Genomic DNA, 22,376 nt, shown 5'->3' on the forward strand with positions numbered 1-22,376 from the left:
GGTATATTCTTTGAGGAAGTCTGTTGTATCTATGCAGCCATGTACGTAACTTGAATAGTGTGGAGTGGGGCTATATACGTATGTAAGTGCACAATAGCAGGATTTGACTTAATAAATAAGGTATTTCTGTAGAGATGGTACAACATTCACATGGATCTCATTTAAGTCCAACTGTCTAATACGTAAGCATTTTCTAGAAAGGGTTGATGTTTTGAGGCTACACATTAATATCTAATTAAAGCAGCACATAGGTGGTCTTTCAATACAGGCCGTCACTAATACAGGCTGCAATGTACCTAGACACTTTCACTCTGTAAGATAAACATGGCATGGCCTTGTTGCGAGTGGTTATTGGAAGTGTACACTCCCATACAACAACAATAGACTACAAAATTCCACTGCAAGCCATAACATAATTCTACAACCCTAAAGTGAACCTATCACAAAACATGCATGGCCCTATTAAAGTTTGTGTGTGCATAATAGTCTTATTCCACGTCTCCCCCTTAAGCTCATTAGAACCACAGGCAACCAGGTGGACTGTTTTCTGTTCATGCTTGTAACTGCTGTGGTCTTCACTATGTTCACTTGGAGGAACTGTGGTTGACAACGGCTCTGGTGGGGATTGATCTCTTTTACCTGTCTTTTGATTCAAATGTTGTCTATTTTGTCTGAGAAAGTCCCGTAGGTGTAGAGACGATGTATAATCTTACATGGTCAAGACTAACCTGTACTCAGCCAGAAACGGGTTCACGTTCTGATGTCATCCAGATTGGCACGTCAATGTCCAAAGGTTCTTGATCTTTCACTCTGTGTTGTTGGTCATCTGTTTCTTCTGTTGTAGCTTGTACTCTCTGTCTTTTTCTCGAAAAGTAGTCAAATATGCCACATAGCTGGCTTGAAGCTTGAGGTATGTCTGCTCTTACTTTTCTCCCCATGAAAAGTTCTGCAGGTGAAAGTTTGCACCATGGTAGGGGTGTCGCCCTGTAACTGAGTAGAGCCATACAAGGGTATATGGAATTGTTCTTAATCCCCTTTACTGTCTGCACGATTCTGTCCACCAAACTATTACTTTGGGGATGCTTCAGACCACTGGTGATTTGATAAAAGGAATAGGACTCTGCAAACTGCTTCATTTCAGTAGACAAACTGAAGACCATTTTCACTGCGAAGAACAGATGGTATACCGTGAAGAGAGAAAATGGTCTTGAATGCTTGGATGATGGCTATGGAAGTTGTGCTGGTTAGTTGTACAACCTATGGGAACCTGGAAAAGTGGTCAATAAGAAGTGACATTTAGTTCAAATAGGTTAGCTGCACTGTTTGCCAAGGATGAGCAGGTAAGGATGAACTAATCAATGGTTCTTGCATGGTGTAGCCATCTTACAACACTGGGGACAATTTTGTATCAATGGTTCAATGTCTGTCAGTGCTTCTGGCCACCAGACAGAGGTTACCATTCTAAGTTAACATCGTCGGATCCCTTGGTGGCCTTGGTGAAGCTTGTGAGGATTTCTTTATGTAGGTGCAGGGGTGTAGCCAGGATTTTCTTGAAGGGGGTTTGGATTAGAAGTGGAATGCCTTTAAGGGAAGGCGCGAGTGCTTCTCCTCGACCAAGTTTGAATGAAAACGATGCATACACAAAACGTGCCCTTAGGCAGTAACAGTAAGTGCTGTTTGTGCATCTAACTAGCAAAACTGCTGTTTATGCAGCTTATGAAAACTATAAACTTATTGTAATAGCTACTAACTAATCTTCACTTCCAGATGACATACTGACAGCCAATTTCAATTTCCTAGCACACAGGAGCCCTCCACACTTGAGTCCCATAGTTGGCAACACTTTCTTCCAGGAATGCATTCTCGGCCAGTCCTCCTATTGATATTCAGTAACTTCAGACTTTGCTTATACTCAAATATATTCGAAACATCACATGCCTGCAAAATGTGACAAATAATCAAACCCTTCATCAGGTAAATATACACCAACCATTCACAGTTTATGCTAACCTGACACATGTATAACACGACCACTCAAGTTTATCACAGCTGCTGCCTTGTAATACGTCTTAACCAACCTGCAGTCCTTCACTCAGTCCACCATGCATCACGTGCACAATTGATCACGTGATGCAATAGATTATTTGCAATAGTTTAGCATCAATGCGATGTGACCTTCAAGAGTAGTACAGAGGAGTACTAGTGCGTAAGTAGCTACTGGAGAGCTCCAGCGCTGTAAGATTTTGTGATTTTAATTTTTAAAAATTCTGCCTCTGAAGAGGGGTTCGTCCGAACCATCCAAACCCTCCCCCCAGCTACACTACACCCTTGAGGTGGCTGGGTACCACTATTCTGTTGCCAAACAATAGGAGCTCAATGTGAAGACTAAATTGACCACAATATTAACCATCAAGTCTGTGGGCACTTTGTGTTTACCTGGCAAGCATTGCTCGCAGTAGTCAATGACATTGCTACATGTTTTGTGTTCTAACTGCATTTTGGCGAATGTAGAGAGCCGTTCACTGCTGGCAGGTAACTGTGAAGTAACTGTTGATATGAAAAGTTATACATCTTCTTGTTGTTCAATCGTGACTCTGTCTGGTTGGTTCAGTAGAGGGATTCTAGAAAGGGCATATCAGAAGTGTATAAGACTATAAATTTCCAGGTGTGCGTTAATAGATTAATCAAATCGCACAAGCCTTAATCTGAAGCATAACACTCTGGAAGGCAGGTTACCTAGCACCTAGCTGCATGTGGCCTAGCAAGGGAAACAATGGCTTGTGATCTGTCTCAATTGAGATTCTCTTTCCTAAGGTGTACAGGCAGAATTTTCACATGCCCAAAATGGAGTTTAGTTAGGTTAATGTTGCAGTCGAGCATGCATCAGTGTATTATGATAGTGACTAACCCGAAGCTCCACCATGACAGGAGGGAAGATTGGGCAGGCACACACAGAAGGGTTGGCAATAATTGAGAATAATATTGCACAAGCATTCCAAGAAAAAGGTGCATGTAGAGGTGTTAAAACGCATGGTGCTGCATGGCATAGTGAATCTTGTCGTTTCGTTAATATACCATCTAAAGGATGCTACAAGAGGGGCTTTATGGCAGAAAATGAAACAGTCATGGAACTATATCGGAAGTTCAATGCTGCCAATTTAATACATTCATTGTTTCGTCAATATTCCAACACACAGGAGGGACGTCACAGAACAGTCAAGGAACTAGACCAGAAGTTACTTCCAGTACATTCGTCGATATTCCACCTAAAAGATGCAGAGAAGATTTGCAGTAAAGGTTTACACCAGGAGATAACAGAAAAGTCAGGGAACTTAACGGAAGTTACTGCTAATACAGGAACAAACGGAGGCTATTAAACAGCTCCCCATTGGGGAACAACGTCCCCAAAATTGTCCAGGAGGTTACGAGGTGGCTCCGTCTTAACTAAACCTATGTATCACTGATGCCAAGCAAGTTCTAATTAGCTACTATATATTTGTTTTTGTTGTTCGTAGGTGAACCCCCTTCCATAGATGCTGTTGGGGCTTTACTATTAGGGACACTCCTTGGTCTCAGGCTCCGCAGTGCCCTGGAGTGGACCACCGGTTGAACGTGTGCACCTCTGTAGTGCCTTAACACATGCCTCCTTAGCATACAAATTGAAATAATTTGGCAAAGGATAATTTGCAATAAACAATCAGTGTTGACTGATAACAAAGAGCATTCACATGGTCAGATTAAGGTACTGCCCCCACACCTTCCCCTAAAGGAATAGAACACTGATACATACTAATATGGATGCGTGTGTAATATATATATCAAGACACACGGTAATGTGTTGTGCGGCACAGGAAGCTGGCGCGCAACACCTGTGAGTATATTAACAGGAAGAACGAAAACGCAATTTTCACACCTCTGTAGCTCTGTGTTGCCTTGATGAAAAAAGACAATTTTTACTGTGGACACGCCCTCCAACTTCAGCACTCCACATTCCAAATTTGAGTGAAATCGTTTCTAGCATTCCCAAGATATGCGACTTCAAAAATTGGCTTAGTTTCTTTGTTTTTTTTTATTTATTCTTATTTTTCTTCCTCTTTTCGCACACTTACACAAACTGCTATAAAACGCAAACGACATATCTGATTGCCTTGAAATTTGGCACAGAGATGGGGGTACAAAGACGCATCTCGGTGTCAACTTTGGCTGGAATACGATAAACAGGCAAAGAGTTATGAGCAATTATTCACGAAACATAATACCAATATGTTGTCACACCTACAGGGTAAACCACTTATGGGAAGAAGCTGAAAATCGGTGGGTGAATAGGTTAACTATTGAACCTCAAACCTTTTGTGGTTTGAAAGAAATTGAGCTAAAATCCACGAAGATACAAGAAAAAACCAACAGTGTGTAACAATTATGCTATCGAGATTAGCTAATAAAAACAACTACTTGCCACGCCTACCAGATAAACTGCTTGGGGTAATGCTTTGAAAATCGCTGTACAGATGGAGTAATCATCTTAGAAAGGCTCTTCAATGGTATAGAAGAATCAGGCTTAAAGCCACGGAGTTATAACACAAAATCCGACTTGGTGCAGCAAGATCGAGATACTCTAATAGAGCAGTCATCCTAATAGAGCAGTCACCCTGAAGAGAATTCAAGAGATCAGCTAGAAACAAGTAACCTGTATTGAGATCAGCTACAAACAAGTCACCCTGTAGAGAGTTCGGCTACAAACAATTCACCCTGTAGAAAGACCAGCTAGAAGAAGTTACCTTGTAGGGAGTTCAACTATGGAAAGAGATAGTTCAGCTAGAAGAAATCACCTTGTAGAGTTCAGCTACAAAGAAACCACCACGTAGAGAGTTCAACTACAAACAAATCACCCTGTAGAGAGAACAGCTAGAAGAAGTTACCTTGTAGAGAGTTCAGCTACAAAGAAACCTTCATGTAGAGAGTTCAGCTACAACAAATCACCTGTTGAGAGTTTAGCTACAAACAAATCTCCCTGTAGAGAGATCAGCTAGAAGAAGTTACCTTGTATAGAGTTCAGCTACAAACAAATCACCTTGTAGAAAGATTAGCTAGAAGAAATCACCTTGTAGAGAGTTCAGCTACAAAAAAACCATAATGTAGAGAGTTCAGCTACAAACAAATCGTCCTAGGCCTGTAGAGAGATCAGCTAGAAGAAGTTACCTAGTAGAGAGTTCAGCTACAAAGAAACCATCATGTGGAGACTTCAGCTGCAAACAAATCAGCTGTAGAGAGATCAGCTAGAAGAAGTTTCCTTGTAGAGAGTTCAGCTACAAACAAATCACCCTTAGAAAGATCAGCCAGAAGAAGTCACCTTGTAGAGAGTTCAGTTACAAAGAAACCACCATGTAGAGAGTTTAGCTACAAACTAGTGACCTTGTAGAGACATTAGCTAGAAAAAGTTCCACTGTAGAGAGTTCAGCAATAAACAATTCACCCTGTTCAGAGATCATTTAGAAGAAGTTTTCTTGTAGAGAGTTCGGCTACAAACAAATCACCCTGTAGAAAGATCAGCTAGAAGAAGTCAGCTTGTAGATAGTTCAGTTACAAAGAAACCACCATGTAGAGAATTCAGCTACTAACTAGTGACCTTGTAGAGACATTAGCTAGAAGAAGTTACCTTGTAGAGAGTTCGGCTACAAAGAAACCATTCTGTAAAGAGCTCAGCTGCAAACAAATCACCTATACAGAATTCAGCTACAAACAAATCACCCTGTAGAAAGATCAGCTAGAAGAAGTTACCTTGTAGATAGTTCAGCTACAAACAAATCACCTTGTAGAGAGATCAGCTAGAAGAAGTTACCTTGTAGATCGTTCAGCTACAAACAATTCAACCTGTAGAGAGATCAGCTAGAACAAGTCACCTTGGAGTGTTCAGTTACAAAGAAACCACCATGGAGGGTTCTGTATTAAATATATGTATTATATATATAATTTGTACTAGGTGTACCCGCGCAAAATGCGCGTGATACTAAGACAATTGTGTGCTATTGTGTGAATACACTTAAAGTTTGAACATTACTAATAATCAAGAAGTAATCACATCATTACATACCAACAAAGTCATGATTACACATAGCTACTTATGTGCATGCATAATCTCTTCAATTGTGTGTGGCACTAAAATCTAGCTATAATGTTGGTGGCTTCATGAAGAAAGAGTGACTGATGTTATAGTTTTTATAATGTAGGTTGGCCTTGTGCACTGGAATTTCTGCGCATCTGTGCAGTACTCATGCAGGTCCCATTACAACCATGCACATACATAAAATTATTTTTGAGCGGCAGACAAATACCACAATTGGGATGTACTCTATACTTCATTTGGATGATGTTGCATGAACTAACAAAGTGCTTGAGTGTGGTATGAGGATCAGTTGACCAATGGTTGGTGCATTACCACAATGAGCTATATACTAATTCAAGTTGCATTTGTCACATATAGTGGTATTATTCAGATAGATTGTTTAGTCAATATGAGTAACTGAATTGGAGTTTCATTTCTACATCCTAGTCATGGTACTGTTGTGTTGTTTACTTATTACATGACAAAGTGTGTATGCAGTACAGTATTGAGTACGGTATTCAAGTTAATCAGCTGCACTGAGCAAGGTCAACACCAGCATATGTGAAGAGTTGTATATCAGCATAGCCCAGGTGAATCCTTCATACGAAGAGTGGTTGCTCAGTAGAGCTTCTGGAAGTTTCAGCTGTCCCTGTTGAGTTACCAAGGAGTGAAAATGTGTCCGTGTCTCCCTACACATTGAAGACTGCAATAGCAACTAAATGATCTAGTCCCCACAATTCATTGCCTAGTAAGGTAGATGTATGTTCTATTAGAGTAGTTGAACGTAATTTTCCTTGTTCACAAAGGTGTCATCCTGTAGGGTGCAGAGTGTGTCATTGTAGGCAGCCTGGTCGGAGTGATCATCCCGCATTAACTTGCCACACCCACTATGAAACTATCCTTTATTGACTGTTTCCTTCTCCCTTGCAGTGGTGTTGCTAGTAATCCTCCGTTTTAGGTATGTCTATAGTCCCTGACCTGCTTGTCTTCTTGTCACAGTAGCTATAATTCGTCTAGCACACAGCGGGATAGGCCTCAGGACGTCTATCCTTGTAGTGGACAGCACAGCAGGGTGCACCATGTGTATTTCCGGCGAGTCTTCCTTGTGTGGTCTCTGTCAAGTAGCCTGATAGAAATAATCATCACTCGTAGACTTGCCACACCCACTACGAAACTCTCCTTTATTTACTGTTTCCTTCTCCCTTGCAGTGGTGTGCTGGTAATCCTCAATTTTAGGCTTCCCTGAACTGTCTGTCTTCGTGTCGCTGTAGTCATACTTCGTCTAGCGGACAGCGGTGTAGGCCTCAGGACGTCTATCCTTGTAATGAGCGCAGCAGGGTGCAGAGTGTGTATTCCTGATGAATGTTTCTTGTGTAGTCTCTGTCAAGTAGTTGTAGACTGGCCACACCCACTATGAAACTTCTCCTTTTATACTGGCGAGTGTGTTTGCCGGATGATAGCGTACACACCAGATCACATGATCAAATTCTCTGATGTGATTGGTTAAATCATGAAAAAGTGATTGATCCTATCTCACTGTAAGCTTTTAGATATTAAATTTTAACCATGACGTCATCTGATTTCTATTGGCAACGCGTGTATACCGGGATGCCGTATACGCGTATCGTAAACTTATAATGGCCATTGACAGTGATAAGTATCTCGCAACCAAGGTTAGCACGTAATGATAGACACGAAAACCACCTTATGACACATTGATTTGGACGGGTAGTTGATTTAGCGAGTTTGAAGCTAATCGGGGGAAAAACCTGGGAGGAGTTTGTGTTTGAAATTTTTATGGCTTCGATTTTAATGTTTCTCGTTCTGTCAGCCACAGGGGAGAGAAACGTCTAGTGTAGGCTGGGATGGGGAAGGCTGGTAACACGATAAGGGTCTCCAGAAAGTTATGGACGAATTCGTGTCTTCCTCGGGGAGTTACGGTGGTTTAAAGGGTATTTTCCGTAGTTTAATGAATTGCCACCAATCCTGGATCATAAGACTTGTCTCAAATTCTAGAATTGAATGGTAGCGATCCGATTGAAATCCGACCAAGAATGAAGGATCAGTGCTAGAAAAACACTTGCGTGGGCGAAGAGAATTAATATATAGATATTTACTGATAAAATCAGAAATATTTAAAGTATTTAACATCTGCTTCATCCTTTCTTCTTCCTGTGGTAAAGAAAGAAAGATAGGTTAAAAAAGCCGCAAAGCCAACCATAGGCCAGTTTTGGGGTATACAAATACAAAAAGAAGTGAAATCTAATCGAAACAGCCAAGCTGTAAAAAAAGAGTGCGGCCCTCAAAAACGCTATGGTGGAAAAAGATGTGATATCTAAGGTGGCGGCCAAGAAATGGCTGTGATGGTAGGTTAATGGTAAAAAATTTAATAACAACAATTCAGGTGAATTTTGGTTCCGCTTTACAGCTTGGCTGTTTTGGATTAGATCAAGACACACGGTAGTGTGTCGTGCGGCCCAAGAAGCCGGCGCGCCACACCGTGAGTATATTGACAGGAAGAACGAAAACGTCGTTTTCACACCTTTGTATCTCGGTGATCACTTATCTGATTGGAACCAAATTTGCTACACAGTTGCCCGCCAGCCAAGGGAGTCTACATTCCAAATTTGAAGGAAATCGCTCCAGCCATTTCCGAGATACGAACTGCCAAAGTTTCGTTTTTTTTTTCTTCTTCGTCTTTTCGCACACTTGCAAAAATTGCTATAACAAGCAAACGCGTACTCCGATCGCCTTGAAATTTGGCACACAGAAAGGGAGTCCAAAGGCGAATCCTAGCATCAACTTTGGTACAAATCCGATGAATGGTTCAGGAGTTATGACCGATTATTCGCGTAAAACAAGATCGATTTGTTGTCACGCCTACAGGGTAAACCACTTCATGGAATGAGTTGAAAATTGCTATGTAGATGGAATAACCATCGTAGGAGTGCCTTTTGGTGGTTTGAAAGGAATCGAGATAAAGACCACGGAGATATGACACAAAACCCAACCTGTGTCACAATTACGCGATCGATTTTTATGAATAAAAAAGTATTAGTTTTCACGCCTACTAGGCAAACCGCTTAGAGCAATGAGCTGAAAATCGGTGTATAGCTGGAATAATCTTCATAGAAAGTCCTTGCCGTAGTACAGAAGAATCGGATTACAAACCACTGAGTTATGATTCGAAAGCCAACTCCGTGTAGCAAATGCGAGATCGAGATACTCTAATAGAACAGTCACCCTAATAGAGCATTCGGCTAATTTATTTACTCCATTATAGAATTTTATTACATCACAAGTTATTCTGTAGGGAGTTCAGCTGCAAACAGTTAATCTTATAGACAGTTCAGCAAGAAGACAGTCACCATGTGGAGAGTTAAGCAAATATACCACTATAGAGATTCAGAACATTACAAGTCACACTGAAGAAAGTTCAGCTATAAACAAGTCATGCACTGTGTAGAGAATTCAGCTACAATTAAGTCACTCTCTAGAGAATTCAGTTACACAGAATTCTGCTACATACAAGTCACTGTGGAGAGAGTTCAGCTACAAACAAATTACCCTTTAGAGTTATCAGCTACAAACAAAACACTTTGCAGGGTGTTCAACTGCAACAAATCAATTACCTTTAGAGCGATCAGCAATGAACAAATCAACACAAATCTACCTGTAGAGAGATCAGCTAGAAACAAATCACCCTGAAGAGAGTTCAGCTACAAAAAATCACCCTGTAGAGACATCAGCTAGAAACTAGACACAATGTAAGGAGTTCAGCTACAAGCAATCACCCTGTAGAGAGTTCAGCTAAAACAAATCAACCTGCAGAGAGATCAGCTACAAACAAATCACCTTATAGAGAGTTCAGCTACAAACAGATTACCTGTAGAGAGATCGGCTACAAACAAATCAACCTGCTGAGAGATCATCTATATACACACAAATCAACTTGTAGAGAGATCAGCTACAAACAAATCACCCTGTAGAGAGATCAGCTAGAAACTACACACAATGTAAGGAGTTCAGCTACAAACAAATCACCCTGTAGAGAGATCAGCTACAAACTAGACACAAAGTAAAGAGTTCAGCTACAAGCAAATTACCCTGTAGAGAGTTCATCTACAAACAAATCAACCTGTAGAGCAATCAGCTAGAAACAAATCACCCTGAAGAGAGATCAGCTACAAAAAATCACCCTGTAGAGAGATCAGCTAGAAACAAATCACCCTGAAGAGAGGTCAGCTACAAAAAAATCACCCTGTAGAGAGATCAGCTACAAACAAATTGCCCTGTAGAGAGATCGGCTACAAACAAATCAACCTGCAGAGAGATCAGCTACACACAAATCAACTTGTAGGGAGTTCAGCTACAAACAAATTACCCTGTAGAGAGATCGGCTACAAACAAATCAGCCTGTAGAGAGTTCAGCTAAAACAAATCAACCTGCAGAGAGATCAACTACAAACAAATCACCTTATAGAGAGTTCAGCTACAAACAAATCTCCCTGTAGAGAGATCAGCTAGAAGAAGTTACCTTGTAGAGAGTTCAGCTTCAAACAAATCACCCTGTAGAAAGATCAGCTAGAAGAGGTCACCTTGTAGAGAGTTCAGTTACAAAAAAAACCACCATGTAGAGAGCTCAGCTACAAACTAGTGACCTTGTAGAGACATCAGCTAGAAGAAGTTACCTTGTAGAGAGTTCAGCTACAAAGAAACCATTCTTTAAAGAGCTCAGCTGCAAACAAACCACCTGTACAGAATTCAGCTACAAATAAATCACCCTGTAGAAAGATGAGCTAGAAAAAGTTACCTTGTAGAGAGTTCAGTTACAAAGAAACCACCATGTAGAGAATTCAGCTACAAACTAGTGACCCTGTAAAGACATCAGCTAGAAGAAGTTACCTTGAGAGAGTTCAACTACAAAGAAACCATCATGTAGAGAGTTCAGCTACAAACAAATCTACCTGTAGAGAGATCAGCTAGAAGAAGTTACCTTGTAGAGAGTTCAGCCTCAAACAAATCACCCTGTAGAAAGATCAGCTAGAAGAGGTCACCTTGTAGAAAGTTCAGTTACAAAAAAACCACCATGTAGAGAGCTCAGCTACAAACTAGTGACATTGTAGAGACATCAGCTAGAAGAAGTTACCTTGTAGAGAGTTCAGCTACAAAGAAACCATTCTTTAAAGAGCTCAGCTGCAAACAAACCACCTGTACAGAATTCAGCTACAAATAAATCACCCTGTAGAAAGATGAGCTAGAAAAAGTTACCTTGTAGAGAGTTCAGTTACAAAGAAACCACCATGTAGAGAATTCAGCTACAAACTAGTGACCCTGTAAAGACATCAGCTAGAAGAAGTTACCTTGAGAGAGTTCAGCTACAAAGAAACCATTATTTAAAGAGCTCAGCTGCAAACAAATCACCTATACAGAATTCAGCTACAAACAAATCACCATGTAGAGAGATCAGCTAGAAGAAGTTAACTTGGAGAGAGTTCAGCTACAAAGAAACCATCATTTAGAGAGTTCAGCTTCAAATAAATCACCTGTAGAGAGTTCAGCTACAAAAAAATCTCCCTGTAGAGAGATCAGCTAGAAGAAGTTACCTTGTAGATTGTTCAGCTACAAACAAATCACCCTGTAGAGAGATCAGCTAGAAGAAGTTACCTTGTAGAGAGTTCAGCAACAAAGAAACCACCATGTAGAGAGTTCAGCTGCAAAGAAATCACCCTGTATAAAATTCTGCCACGAACAAATTGCCCTGTAGAAAGATCAGTTAGAAGAAGTTACCTTGTAGATAGTTCAGCTACAAACAAATCACCATGTAGAGAGATCAGCTAGAAGAAGTTAACTTGTAGAGAGTTCAGCTACAAAGAAACCATCATTTAGAGAGTTCAGCTTCAAACAAATCACCTGTAGAGAGTTCAGCTACAAACAAATCTCCCTGTAGAGAGATCAGCTAGAAGAAGTTACCTTGTAGATCGTTCAGCTACGAACAAGTCATCCTGTAGAGAGATCAGCTAGAAGAAGTTACCTTGTAGAGAGTTCAGCTACAAAGAAAACACCATGTAGAGAGTTCAGCTGCAAAGAAATCACCCTGTAGAAAATTCTGCCAGAAACAAATTGCCCCGTAGAAAGATCAGTTAGAAGAAGTTACCTTGTAGAGAGTTCAGCTACAAAGAAACCATTCTGTAAAGAGCTCAGCTGCAAACAAATCACCTGTACAGAATTCAGCTACAAACAAATCACCCTACAGGGAGATCAGCTAGAAGAAATAACTTGTAGAGAGTTCAGCTACAAAGAAACCATCATTTAGAAAGTTCAGTTACAAACAAATCTCCCTGTAGAGAGATCAGCTAGAAGAAGTTACCTTGTAGAGAGTGAAGCTACAAACAAATCACCCTATTGAAAGATCAGCTAGAAGAAGTCACCTTGTAGAAAGTTCTGTTACAAAGAAACCACCATGTAGAGAGTTCAGCTACAAACTAGCTACCTTGTAGAGACATCAGCTAGAAAAGTTACCTTGTAGAGAGTTCAGCTACAAAGAAACCATTCTGTAAAGAGCTCAGCTGCAAACAAATCACCTGTACAGAATTCAGCTACGAACAAATCATCCTGTAGAGAGATCAGCTAGAAGAAGTTACCTTGTAGATAGTTCAGCTACAAACAAATCACCCTGTAGAGAGATCAGTTAGAAGAAATTACCTTGTAGAGTGTTCAGCTACAAAGAAACCATCATGTAGAGAGTTCAGCTGCAAAGAAATCACCCTGTAGAAAATTCTGCCAGAAACAAATTGCCCTGTAGAAAGATCAGTTAGAAGAAGTTACCTTTTAGAGAGTTCAGCTACAAAGAAACCACCTGTACAGAATTCAGCTACAAACAAATCACCTGTACAGAATTCAGCTACATACAAATCACCTGTAGAGAGTTCAGCTACAAACAAATCTCCCTGTAGAGAGATCAGCTAGAAGAAGTTACTTTGTAGATAGTTCAGCTACAAACAAATCACCCTGTAGAAAGATCAGTTAGAAGAAGTTACTTTGTAGAGAGTTCAGCTACAAAGTAACCATTCTGTAAAGAGCTCAGCTGCAAACAAATCACCTGTAAAGAATTCAGCTACAAACAAATCACCCTGTAGAGAGATCAGCTAGAAGAAGTTACCTTGTAGATAGTTCAGCTACAAAAAATCTCCCTGAAGAGAGATCAGCTAGAAGAAATTACCTTGTAGAGAGTTCAGCTATAAAGAAACTATCATGTAGAGAGTTCAGCTGCAAAGAAATCACCACTGTCCAAATTTCAAGGCAATAGCTCTTTCCAATCTGAAGTTATCAATTGTCAAAGTTGGCAAATTGGATGTGTGTGGAAGACCCCTTTTCGCAAATCCGATCACATATGTATTATATATATAATTTGTACATTTACTGATAAAATATTTAAAGTACATCTACTTCATCTTTTCGTCTTCCTGTAGTAAAGAAAAAAACATAGGTTAAAAAAGTCCCAAAGCTGACCATAGGCCGGCTTTGGGGTATACAAATACAAAAAGAAATGAAATCTAATCCAAAACAGCCAAGCTGTAAAAAAAGTGTGCGGCCCTCAGAAAGGCTATGGTGAAAAAAGATGTGAAATCCAAGGTGGCGGCCAAGAAATGGCTGTGATGGTAGGTTAATGGTAAAAATTTTAATAACGACAATTCAGGTGAATTTTTGTGCCGTTTCACAAAATTTACCTGAATTGTCATTATTAAAATTTTTACCATTAACCTACCATCACAGCCATTTCTTGGCCGCCACCTTGGATTTCACATCTTTTTTCACCATAGCCTTTCTGAGGGCCGCACACTTTTTTTTACAGCTTGGCTGTTTTGGATTAGATAATATTATGATGAACAACTCCTGTAAAATTTGCAATTTTTAATGTCCCCAATTTTTCCCTGACCATTTTTGCTGCAATACCACCATTTATCCTTGATAAGAAGTCGTGTGAGTGTTATGAGCAAGTAGCAATGAAAATGATTCTTTTTTTCTATTGTTGCTACATTTAATGGCTTTTGGGACACATTTGAGCTGTATCATGAGCTACAGCTGGTAGGTTCATGATAGAACTTTTCAGAAACTCCTAATGGAGCAGCCATCTGAAAAGCTACCTTAGAAAGAAGACCCAATAATCAGCATACCGATTATACACTGTAAATTGTAGTATGTACTACAATGCATGTTTCACATACACAATCCTCTCGCTTACCTCCACTGATGCCTTCTCATCTGACACTAATATTTTTTCCTCATCCATTTTTTGCATTGTATGTTTTAACTCATCCTTAGCCTCAATCAACTGCTCACCCAATAATTCCTACAAGTAAGTAGTCTCACTGCAATCTTATTACTAACAATAAATGTGTAGTACGAATCATCAGGGTTTGTATTTCCCTGACTTGACAGTATTGGTTAATAAGTTTCGTATGCTTTCTAAGAGCTTTCAATCAGTTTCTATGAAATTCAAATTTTCTACTGACTGACTATATTAACTGCCTACCTAAGCAACTAATGGTTTAATCCAAAGGTTATAATTTAATGAGTCATACCTGTTTCTCAGTGAATTTATACTTCAAAAAATCTACTTGGATAATATAGTAGTTATTACCCAGGCAATAACTACCATATTGTCTAGTAAGGTGTTAAAACTAAAATGGCAGATTTCACTTCTTTAAAAAGTAGGTCCTTTGACTTCGTATTACTAGTGGACCTATACTTCTTCCATTATAAGATTTTTTTTGAGGGTGGAAGAGTTTTCTAAGGTGGTGTTTAGGTGAGAGTTCTATTAAGGATTTTGGAAAAAAACAAAGGTGATATCTCTTTATGAACCACTAGCTAGTGTGGTTCATGATGAACAAAATGGCAAATTTGAGTTTTGGGTTGTCTGAAATACACTTACTGTTTCCATTTCACTTGATTCATACTAGTGGACCTATACCCATTGCAAAGAACCACCTGAGGGTTGTTTTGCACTGAGTAATGCTATATACAAGATGGTTTTTGGAAACAGAAAATCCCAGTCATCAAACAGTACAGTTGTACTGTTTAAGTGGGGATTGCTCCGAAAATGATGCACGCTGCCTAAAATTCTGCCTTCGAAAATTGTCCTAGAGACATCTTGCGTGATGAAATTCACCTTTACGGAATAATATTAGTCCATCTAACATCAAATACAGCATTAAAACAAGAAAACGTTAATAGATGGCTGGATACAGAAAAAACTCTAAATTTAGTCTGCCTCACTGCCTGACCACATTTGCAAGCCTAGAGGCCAAATGAAGTAGCGCATGGCCACCATTTTACGCCATAATAATAAACTCACCAGTGGGATGTGCCTTGTGGGTTTCCGACAAGTGTAGGCCCTCTGCGCCCTGTCTTTTCTTTTATCCTCAATCAGGCTGCTTGTCTTTTTTATCCAACAAAAGCATATCAAGGCATTAATTTTCTGCATCAACACTTTCTTTCAGTAGTATATTTAGATGCCACAAAATTATTTCAGAGCTGTATTTCAGAAGCGCTTCAGTCCTGGCGGTGCTACCATAAGAGATATACTAAGATATATGCAACTTGGCGATAAACCTTTTCTCTTTTTTTTGTGTATCTACTAGGGCTTAAACGAATAGTGATTTACTGTACTCAAATATTCGCTCAGCTCTAACAAAATTAGTTGAATAATCGGTGTATAAGGTTTCATTGCAATTCAGTGATTAAGGTGGCCACTACCAAGGAGCCCACAAACAGCTTTGTGGCTTCATATGAATAACTTTACTAAGAAAGAGATGCCATAATGCCCTTTCTGAAAGGGTTATCACAATGATACTGTGATAGAAAGTGATTGTAACAAAGTAGAAGTGCCTGGAGTACTGAGCCACAAATCCGTATGAAGTCTTGTGCTTACGGCGATTCATCGTGGAATTAGTACATCTTCCCCAATTAGTGGCTGCCTAATTCTATTACTACTTTTCGCTTTATTGCCATAGTCCTTTCCTTTTCGTTACTTTCAATAACATCATCTTCTACTTCGTTAATAACTGACAGCTAATCACGTGTCACCATATAAATGATCACGTGCGAATAATAGTTTGTTAATTTTATTATTTGGACAAAAAGTAAACGAATATTAATCCGAATATTCGGCTAATCGTTTGAGCCTTAGTATCTACACATATGTAAACACTACAATATACACACAAGAGCTAAAACAATTATACTAAATATACAGTCAAGTTGGAAGGGAGATGCTGGGAATAGTGGGGAAGGATAAATACAGGGTAGAGGGGGAACCTTTTCAGGTTTCCCTCTTTATCCTGAAAAAATGCCCTTGGAAAAGGATGACATTTTTCAGGGTAAAGTGGGGAAGGATGAATAAAATTCCCTTGGAAAAGGCTCATATGCTCCCATAGAAGAGGAGCCTTTTCCACAATTATGTCACAACTCAAAGCATTTTCATACTTCTCGAATAGTCCTACGGTCTGGTTTTGTTTTCCTTCCAATGGCTCTCTATACAAAGTGCCCCCATACCTTTTGCCATTTTTGCATTGTGACGTGATTGTGGAAAAGGCTCATTGGGATACCGTTTGTAATAGGTTCGTGGCCACGCCCATCAATTAAAGATCTAGGTGGACTAATAGCAATAGAGTATGGAGGCCACATCTCTTAACAACCTGGTTATTTACTTAATAGTATAAACAAGATGATCTCACCCATCATTGATCTAGCTATATAGCTAGCTGCACACCTCTTGGCTGACTCGAGATATACTAGCTATATATATGCAACTTTGCAATTGGGATCTCGTTCATGATAGGTTTGCGACCACGCCCATTAATTAAACTTCAAGGTAGACTAATAGTGATAGTGTACCAGCGGAGACCACACCTCTTAACAATTTAGCTGTTTACTTAACAGTAAACAAGATGACCTCATTCTCCCCTCATTGGTCTATAGCTACGTAGCTGCACACCTCTTATATGCTTTAATACAACAGTCATGTATGAACAGTCACAAGTTCATTTTAGCTAGCTGTACTACAACAAAAAACTAAACAATCTAGTATTTTTTAAAAATGCTAATTTAAAAATGAAGTAGGGATCCATGCAATAAAAGTAGTGAAACAAGAGATGAATGATGGTATTACAGCATAATCTGGTGGGAAAGTCCCTATTTGGCACACTATAGCTATAGCGATTATGTTATTCAATTCCAAAGTAGGGACTTCCCACCGGGCTATGCTGTAATACCATCATTCATCTCTTGTTTCACTACTTTTTATTGCACAGATCCCTACTTCATTTTTAAATTAACATTTAAAAAAAAAAACGTAACTTTGTAATATGGTGCATGGTAGATTAAAAGGCTGCTGTCAGTGTTACAAATCATATGTAACCCATTTTATGCATGTGGTGTAATGTGCAATGTTTGTATTTGATTGGTAAATGCAACACCCTTGGGCCTGTGGGCCTGAGGGAAGAATCACATACAAACTGGGTATGTGTTATGTCTGATATGTGGAATAGGGCTTGCACAGATAAAAGGTGCCAATTTGTAACATGGAAGGAGCAAGAAAGTCAGGCCAGCATTGAAACCGGGTCACTAATGCTGAATCGGATGACTAACTGACCGGATTTGACCCGGATTAATTAAAGCCGAGGCGTGCAATAAGAGCTATGTTTTGGGTAGTCTCATGCGAGCGAGACTATGTTTTGAACATTCAATTCGTGTTGAGTAAACGAGTAGTTATGTGATAACTAAGCCGATAAGTTTATAATTTAAAATCAGTCAGTTGGTTTTGGTTCCATTTAGCTACTGTGAGTTTACAGACAGCAATTGGGTGTGGCTACATGCATATATTGTATTACAATTTCCCGATATATTGAAGTGGGTGTGGCTAACAAAAGTACTTATCCTGCTGCAAGACTGGACTATATACAACTCTTACAATAATCCATTAGTGGGCGTGGCTCCATGTAACCTTGCAGACAACCAACGGACACAGTTTCATGCTACAGACTGCACTCACTAATAAATGGGCGTGGCTGAGCATATGTTTGTAATGCGATAAGTGGGCGTGGCTCACGAAAGAGCTACACGACTAGCATTTATAAGTTTCCACATCATCAAACGAACAATTTCGTTTCTCATGTGATCCAATCCGGGTTAGACCCGGATAATTTGTAAACTGGGTCGGACCCAGATGACCCGGAGAAATGTGATCCAGTTGACCCGACCCAGTTTCAATGCTGAGTCAGGCTAGCATTTGCTATCAAGGAAAACAATATACCTTAAGTTGCAGCTGGATTTTGGAAAATCAGTCCTAATGTCATATTTAACAACTCAAATATTTATGACCAAAAAAGGCATTTCAACGATTCAAACAGCTTTACAGTAGTTTGCATCATTAGTCAGTATCTTGAATAACAATAAACTCTGTGAAATACTCCAACAGGTGCACAATTTCTTTAAAGGAAACACAGTGAATATTACAATTCTAATTATTTCATTTGTGACAATAAGACAGATCACATTTATTGGTAAACAAGCTGGTAGTATATGGATACCATATCAGCCCAGCAGTTGTACTTCCTCCCAGTTATTCCGACTAGTACGTGCAAAACTGAAGCTGCAAATATTCATTCAAGAGCAATTTGTCAGCTTGATGGTATTCTCCAATTCATTGCCTTGGATTGTGACTTCCTGTATTGGTCTGCATAGTGTATGATGCCTTTGAACTGTGTGGCCAAAAGGAGGTACTTAGCCTGATAATACCATTAATTGTAAATGGTATACAACTGATTTATATCACTGGTAGCAGGTTTAGATATACTTATAACACACCATACTACAAAATGGTTGAAACACAACAACCTACAGCCCCACAAGCTAAACGTTAATGGTACATTTTCATAACGAAAAAATAGAACATTAGGAATTACGGAATGGGGGGTTGCGCATTTATTAGACAGTTTTTATTGCGGTGTTGGAGTGCTATTATTTGTCACGGAGTGATTTAAAGCGATGGAGCTACGAGAGGAGGACATTCCTGGTGCTTCATTGCGTGGTCGGGAGCCTAACGAATTGAAAATCCCAGAATTGAAGCGTTGGTTGGCGTGTAGAGGCGCTCCATTGAAAGGCAAGAAGGCGGATTTAGTAGCCAGGTTTGTAATCTATTATACCTACCTTATTACGAAGTAGTTAGCAATTGATTACCTTGTTGTTTACCTTGTTATGAAGTAGTGTGCGATCATTTTTCATGTTGGTAATTAATTCTGCAGTCAAACAATATATGTTGTGTATATTTGTGTGTGGGTCCATATATACTTGTCCATATATTTTATAGGGTGAAAGCATACATACAGTATGGTTGGGCAGACACCCTAGTGGATCCGGACAATGTTTCTGCTACTAGTGATGAAAGCTATGGAGCACCAGATACCAGTGATTGGGTCGACATCAAACAATTTTATACTTCACCAGACACTGTTCCCAATTTTACCAATGCACAGATCGTCAGTTACTTTGTAACACGGCAAGTTTGTGATACACGCCTTTGTGGTGATTTTAAGGCTATCAACAAATCAGCTATGAATCTTTTCCGTTGTGGCCACCTTCAGCAAGTGGAAGTATTCAACACCCATGATACATTGTGGCTGCGAGCATACTGTCTTCCAGAGATGAAGAAAGATATAACCTATAAGGTTGAATTGTCTATTTTGAATGGGAAATGGGAAATTTCTGGTGCTATATGTAGATGTCCAGCTGGGAAAGGACCTGCTGCTACATGTAAACATATTGGTGCCCTTTGTTATTTGTTTCAAAGCTTCTGTGAAAATGGGACAATGCCAGAATTTTTTACATGTACTCAACGTCTACAAGAATGGGGTCAATCAAGAGCAAGGAAGCTAGATGCTAGGCCAGTAACTGATCTGAAGGAACACAAAATTAAAATAAATGCAGTCAATTTAAATCAGCGAGAGAGCTCTCGTACTCCTTCTAATTTTGATCCAAGACCTCTGCATTTACGTTCTGCCAGTACCAAAGCCCTTGATATCCTTAGAGCAGATTTGCTCAGTTTCAACCAGCCTTCAGCATTTAATAGTGTACTTGTTCCTTGCCCCGAGAGAGCTCTACGTGATCATTCCTATAGCAGAAAGCCAGAGGGAGACACTCCTGATTCTGCAACAGAAGCTGCACAGCAACCTCCTACACCAGCAATTTGCCTTCTCAGTGCCAGTGAAATGAGAGAGAGATGTGTCGTTGTGAAAGAAGGGCTGCAAGTTAGCAGTAGTGTAAGACAGCAGATTGAAGAGGCTACCCGTTTGCAGTCACAATGCTATCTATGGTATGAAGTAAGACAGAAAAGAATTACAGGATATAAGTGTGGACAGATTTTGAGGCAGAAGACAAGAACCCCTGCACTACTGAAGTCAGTGTTGTACAGTAAGCCACTTATTCCCCTTCCTGTACCAATAAAATGGGGACAAGAACATGAAGCTGTGGCACGTGAAGCATACGTAAAAACTATGCAACTAAGTGGCCATACCACAATAGCAGTAAAGCTGGCAGGTTTTATTATTCACCCACGAGAGGGATGGTTTGGTTCATCTCCAGATGGAGTTGTTATTGACAGTGTAGACAGTATTTACAAGGGACTCCTTGAAGTCAAATGCCCGTATACGAAGAGGGATGTATCTCCAACAGAAGCATGCAAAGATCCTAACTTCTACTGTTACATAGCTGATGATGGGAAATTTACTTTGAAAAGGTGTCACCAGTATTATGATCAAGTTCAGCTACAGCTGTATGTATCATCCGACTTGTGTGAATGGTGTGACTTTTGCGTCTATACCACCAAGGGGTTAATGATCGAACGTATATATTCTGACAGTGAATGGGTTAACAGAGCAATCCCACAATTAAATGATTACTTTGAGTGTGAAATGTTACCGGAAATAGTGTATCCATTGTACAAATCTTCATATTACTTATAAAAATGATGCTACAAAAATACTATTCACAAAGTGGGGGCCAGAAGTTACTTAATACAGAGCATACAAAAAAAATTTGGTCAGCTAGATAAGTCAAATGGGATGGTATATCTTTGTCAAATATATGATAGTTCTTGATACGTTCCATAGCTCTTTCGACGTGAATTCGAACTGAGGCAATACGACGTGTCTCAATCATCTCCTTTTCTGACAACTGGGATTTACCTTTAAGGAATGGAGGAATATTCAGTTTTACTCCTAGTGGTATCAAATCAGTCTCAATATCAAACCCCCTATCCGCCATAACAGAATCACCTTTCTCAAGCAATGCCAGTATTCCACTTCGTCTTGTGAGTTCCTTGTCTGAAATAGAACCCGAGTAAAGGCTAGAAACAAATGTTATGGCTCCAGAAGGGGAAATTCCCACTAGAGCTTTAAATGTGTTGCTGTTTTTGTAATTTGAAAAAGTCATTTGCTGCAGATCTGGTAATGACGGCTTTTCAATATACACTTCAGTTGCATCAATGATGACTCGTGTTGTTGGGTACAGGTCTTGGAAGTACTTTGGCATGTTTGCTACAACAACATCTTTTGGTGGCCACAGTGGAATCTCCTTCAGTTTTAAATAAAGAAAGTTGATCCAAGTAGTAAATATTCTTGATATAGTAGCACAGGATAACCCTACTCGATCAGCAAGGTCCTGCTCTAGCAAACCCAGTCGGAGTCGTACCAGAACCAGAAAAAACTCATCAATTGGAGCCAAGCTTCTTGGACGACCCTTCTTTTTCACTCCACTTGCAGTGTCATCTACCTTGGAGTTCCAGTATATTAGTTCATTGACTGCTGGGCCAAGGAACTTGAAGCATGACATCAGCTGCACGGCTTGGGAACCCAGTGTAAAATGACACTTTCTTATCTGTGTATGCAATGTTATCAAGGTTAAATTTTAATGATTTATTTTCCTTTTCTAACTCTGTTATCTTCTGTTTCATTGCTTCAATCTGTTCCTCCATTTGCTTAATATCAACCATGGTAAGCTGCTCAGTACTACATTCTTCATCACTTACAATCTCTTCATCACTACTTGATTCACTCTCGAGCTCCTCGCTGGTTCCATCATCTTCAGGTGGAGTCTCACACCGCTTTCTTGGAGATTTTCGCTTAACTGGCACAGTTTTTGACGTAGGAAGTATCGGGAGATTAAGTGTTGGGAATTCATCCTTTCGTAGCCGTCGTCCTACCGAGTTCACGAA

General features: G+C 39.7%; 2 protein-coding genes across 5 annotated transcripts in view; one reads left to right on the forward strand and one right to left on the reverse strand.

Annotated features, from left to right (window-relative positions):
* Positions 1–22,376, reverse strand: part of LOC136262153 (synaptonemal complex protein 1-like) — a 391,211-nt gene that overhangs the window by 212,889 nt on the left and 155,946 nt on the right. For all 4 annotated transcript variants that reach the window (XM_066056308.1, XM_066056311.1, XM_066056309.1 and 1 more), the window contains exon 14: positions 14,349–14,456. In XM_066056308.1, the coding sequence (XP_065912380.1) occupies positions 14,349–14,456 (108 nt within the window). The remainder of the gene's footprint in view (positions 1–14,348; positions 14,457–22,376) is intronic.
* Positions 19,077–21,126, forward strand: LOC136259721 (uncharacterized). The gene is made up of 2 exons (XM_066053237.1): positions 19,077–19,293; positions 19,476–21,126. Exons 1-2 carry the CDS (start codon positions 19,154–19,156, stop codon positions 21,124–21,126), a joined length of 1,791 nt encoding a protein of 596 aa, XP_065909309.1. The 5' UTR covers positions 19,077–19,153.

The sequence above is a fragment of the Dysidea avara genome, chromosome 7 (assembly GCF_963678975.1).
Source record: "Dysidea avara chromosome 7, odDysAvar1.4, whole genome shotgun sequence".
In the NCBI taxonomy this organism is placed as follows: Eukaryota; Metazoa; Porifera; class Demospongiae; order Dictyoceratida; family Dysideidae; genus Dysidea; species Dysidea avara.

Coding starts and splice junctions, on each gene's coding strand:
- LOC136259721 (XM_066053237.1), top strand. CDS start 19,154: ATGGAGCTACGAGAGGAGGACATTCCTGGTGCTTCATTGCGTGGTCGG. Junction 19,294..19,475: donor AAGGCGGATTTAGTAGCCAG/GTTTGTAATCTA, acceptor TATATTTTATAG/GGTGAAAGCATACATACAGT.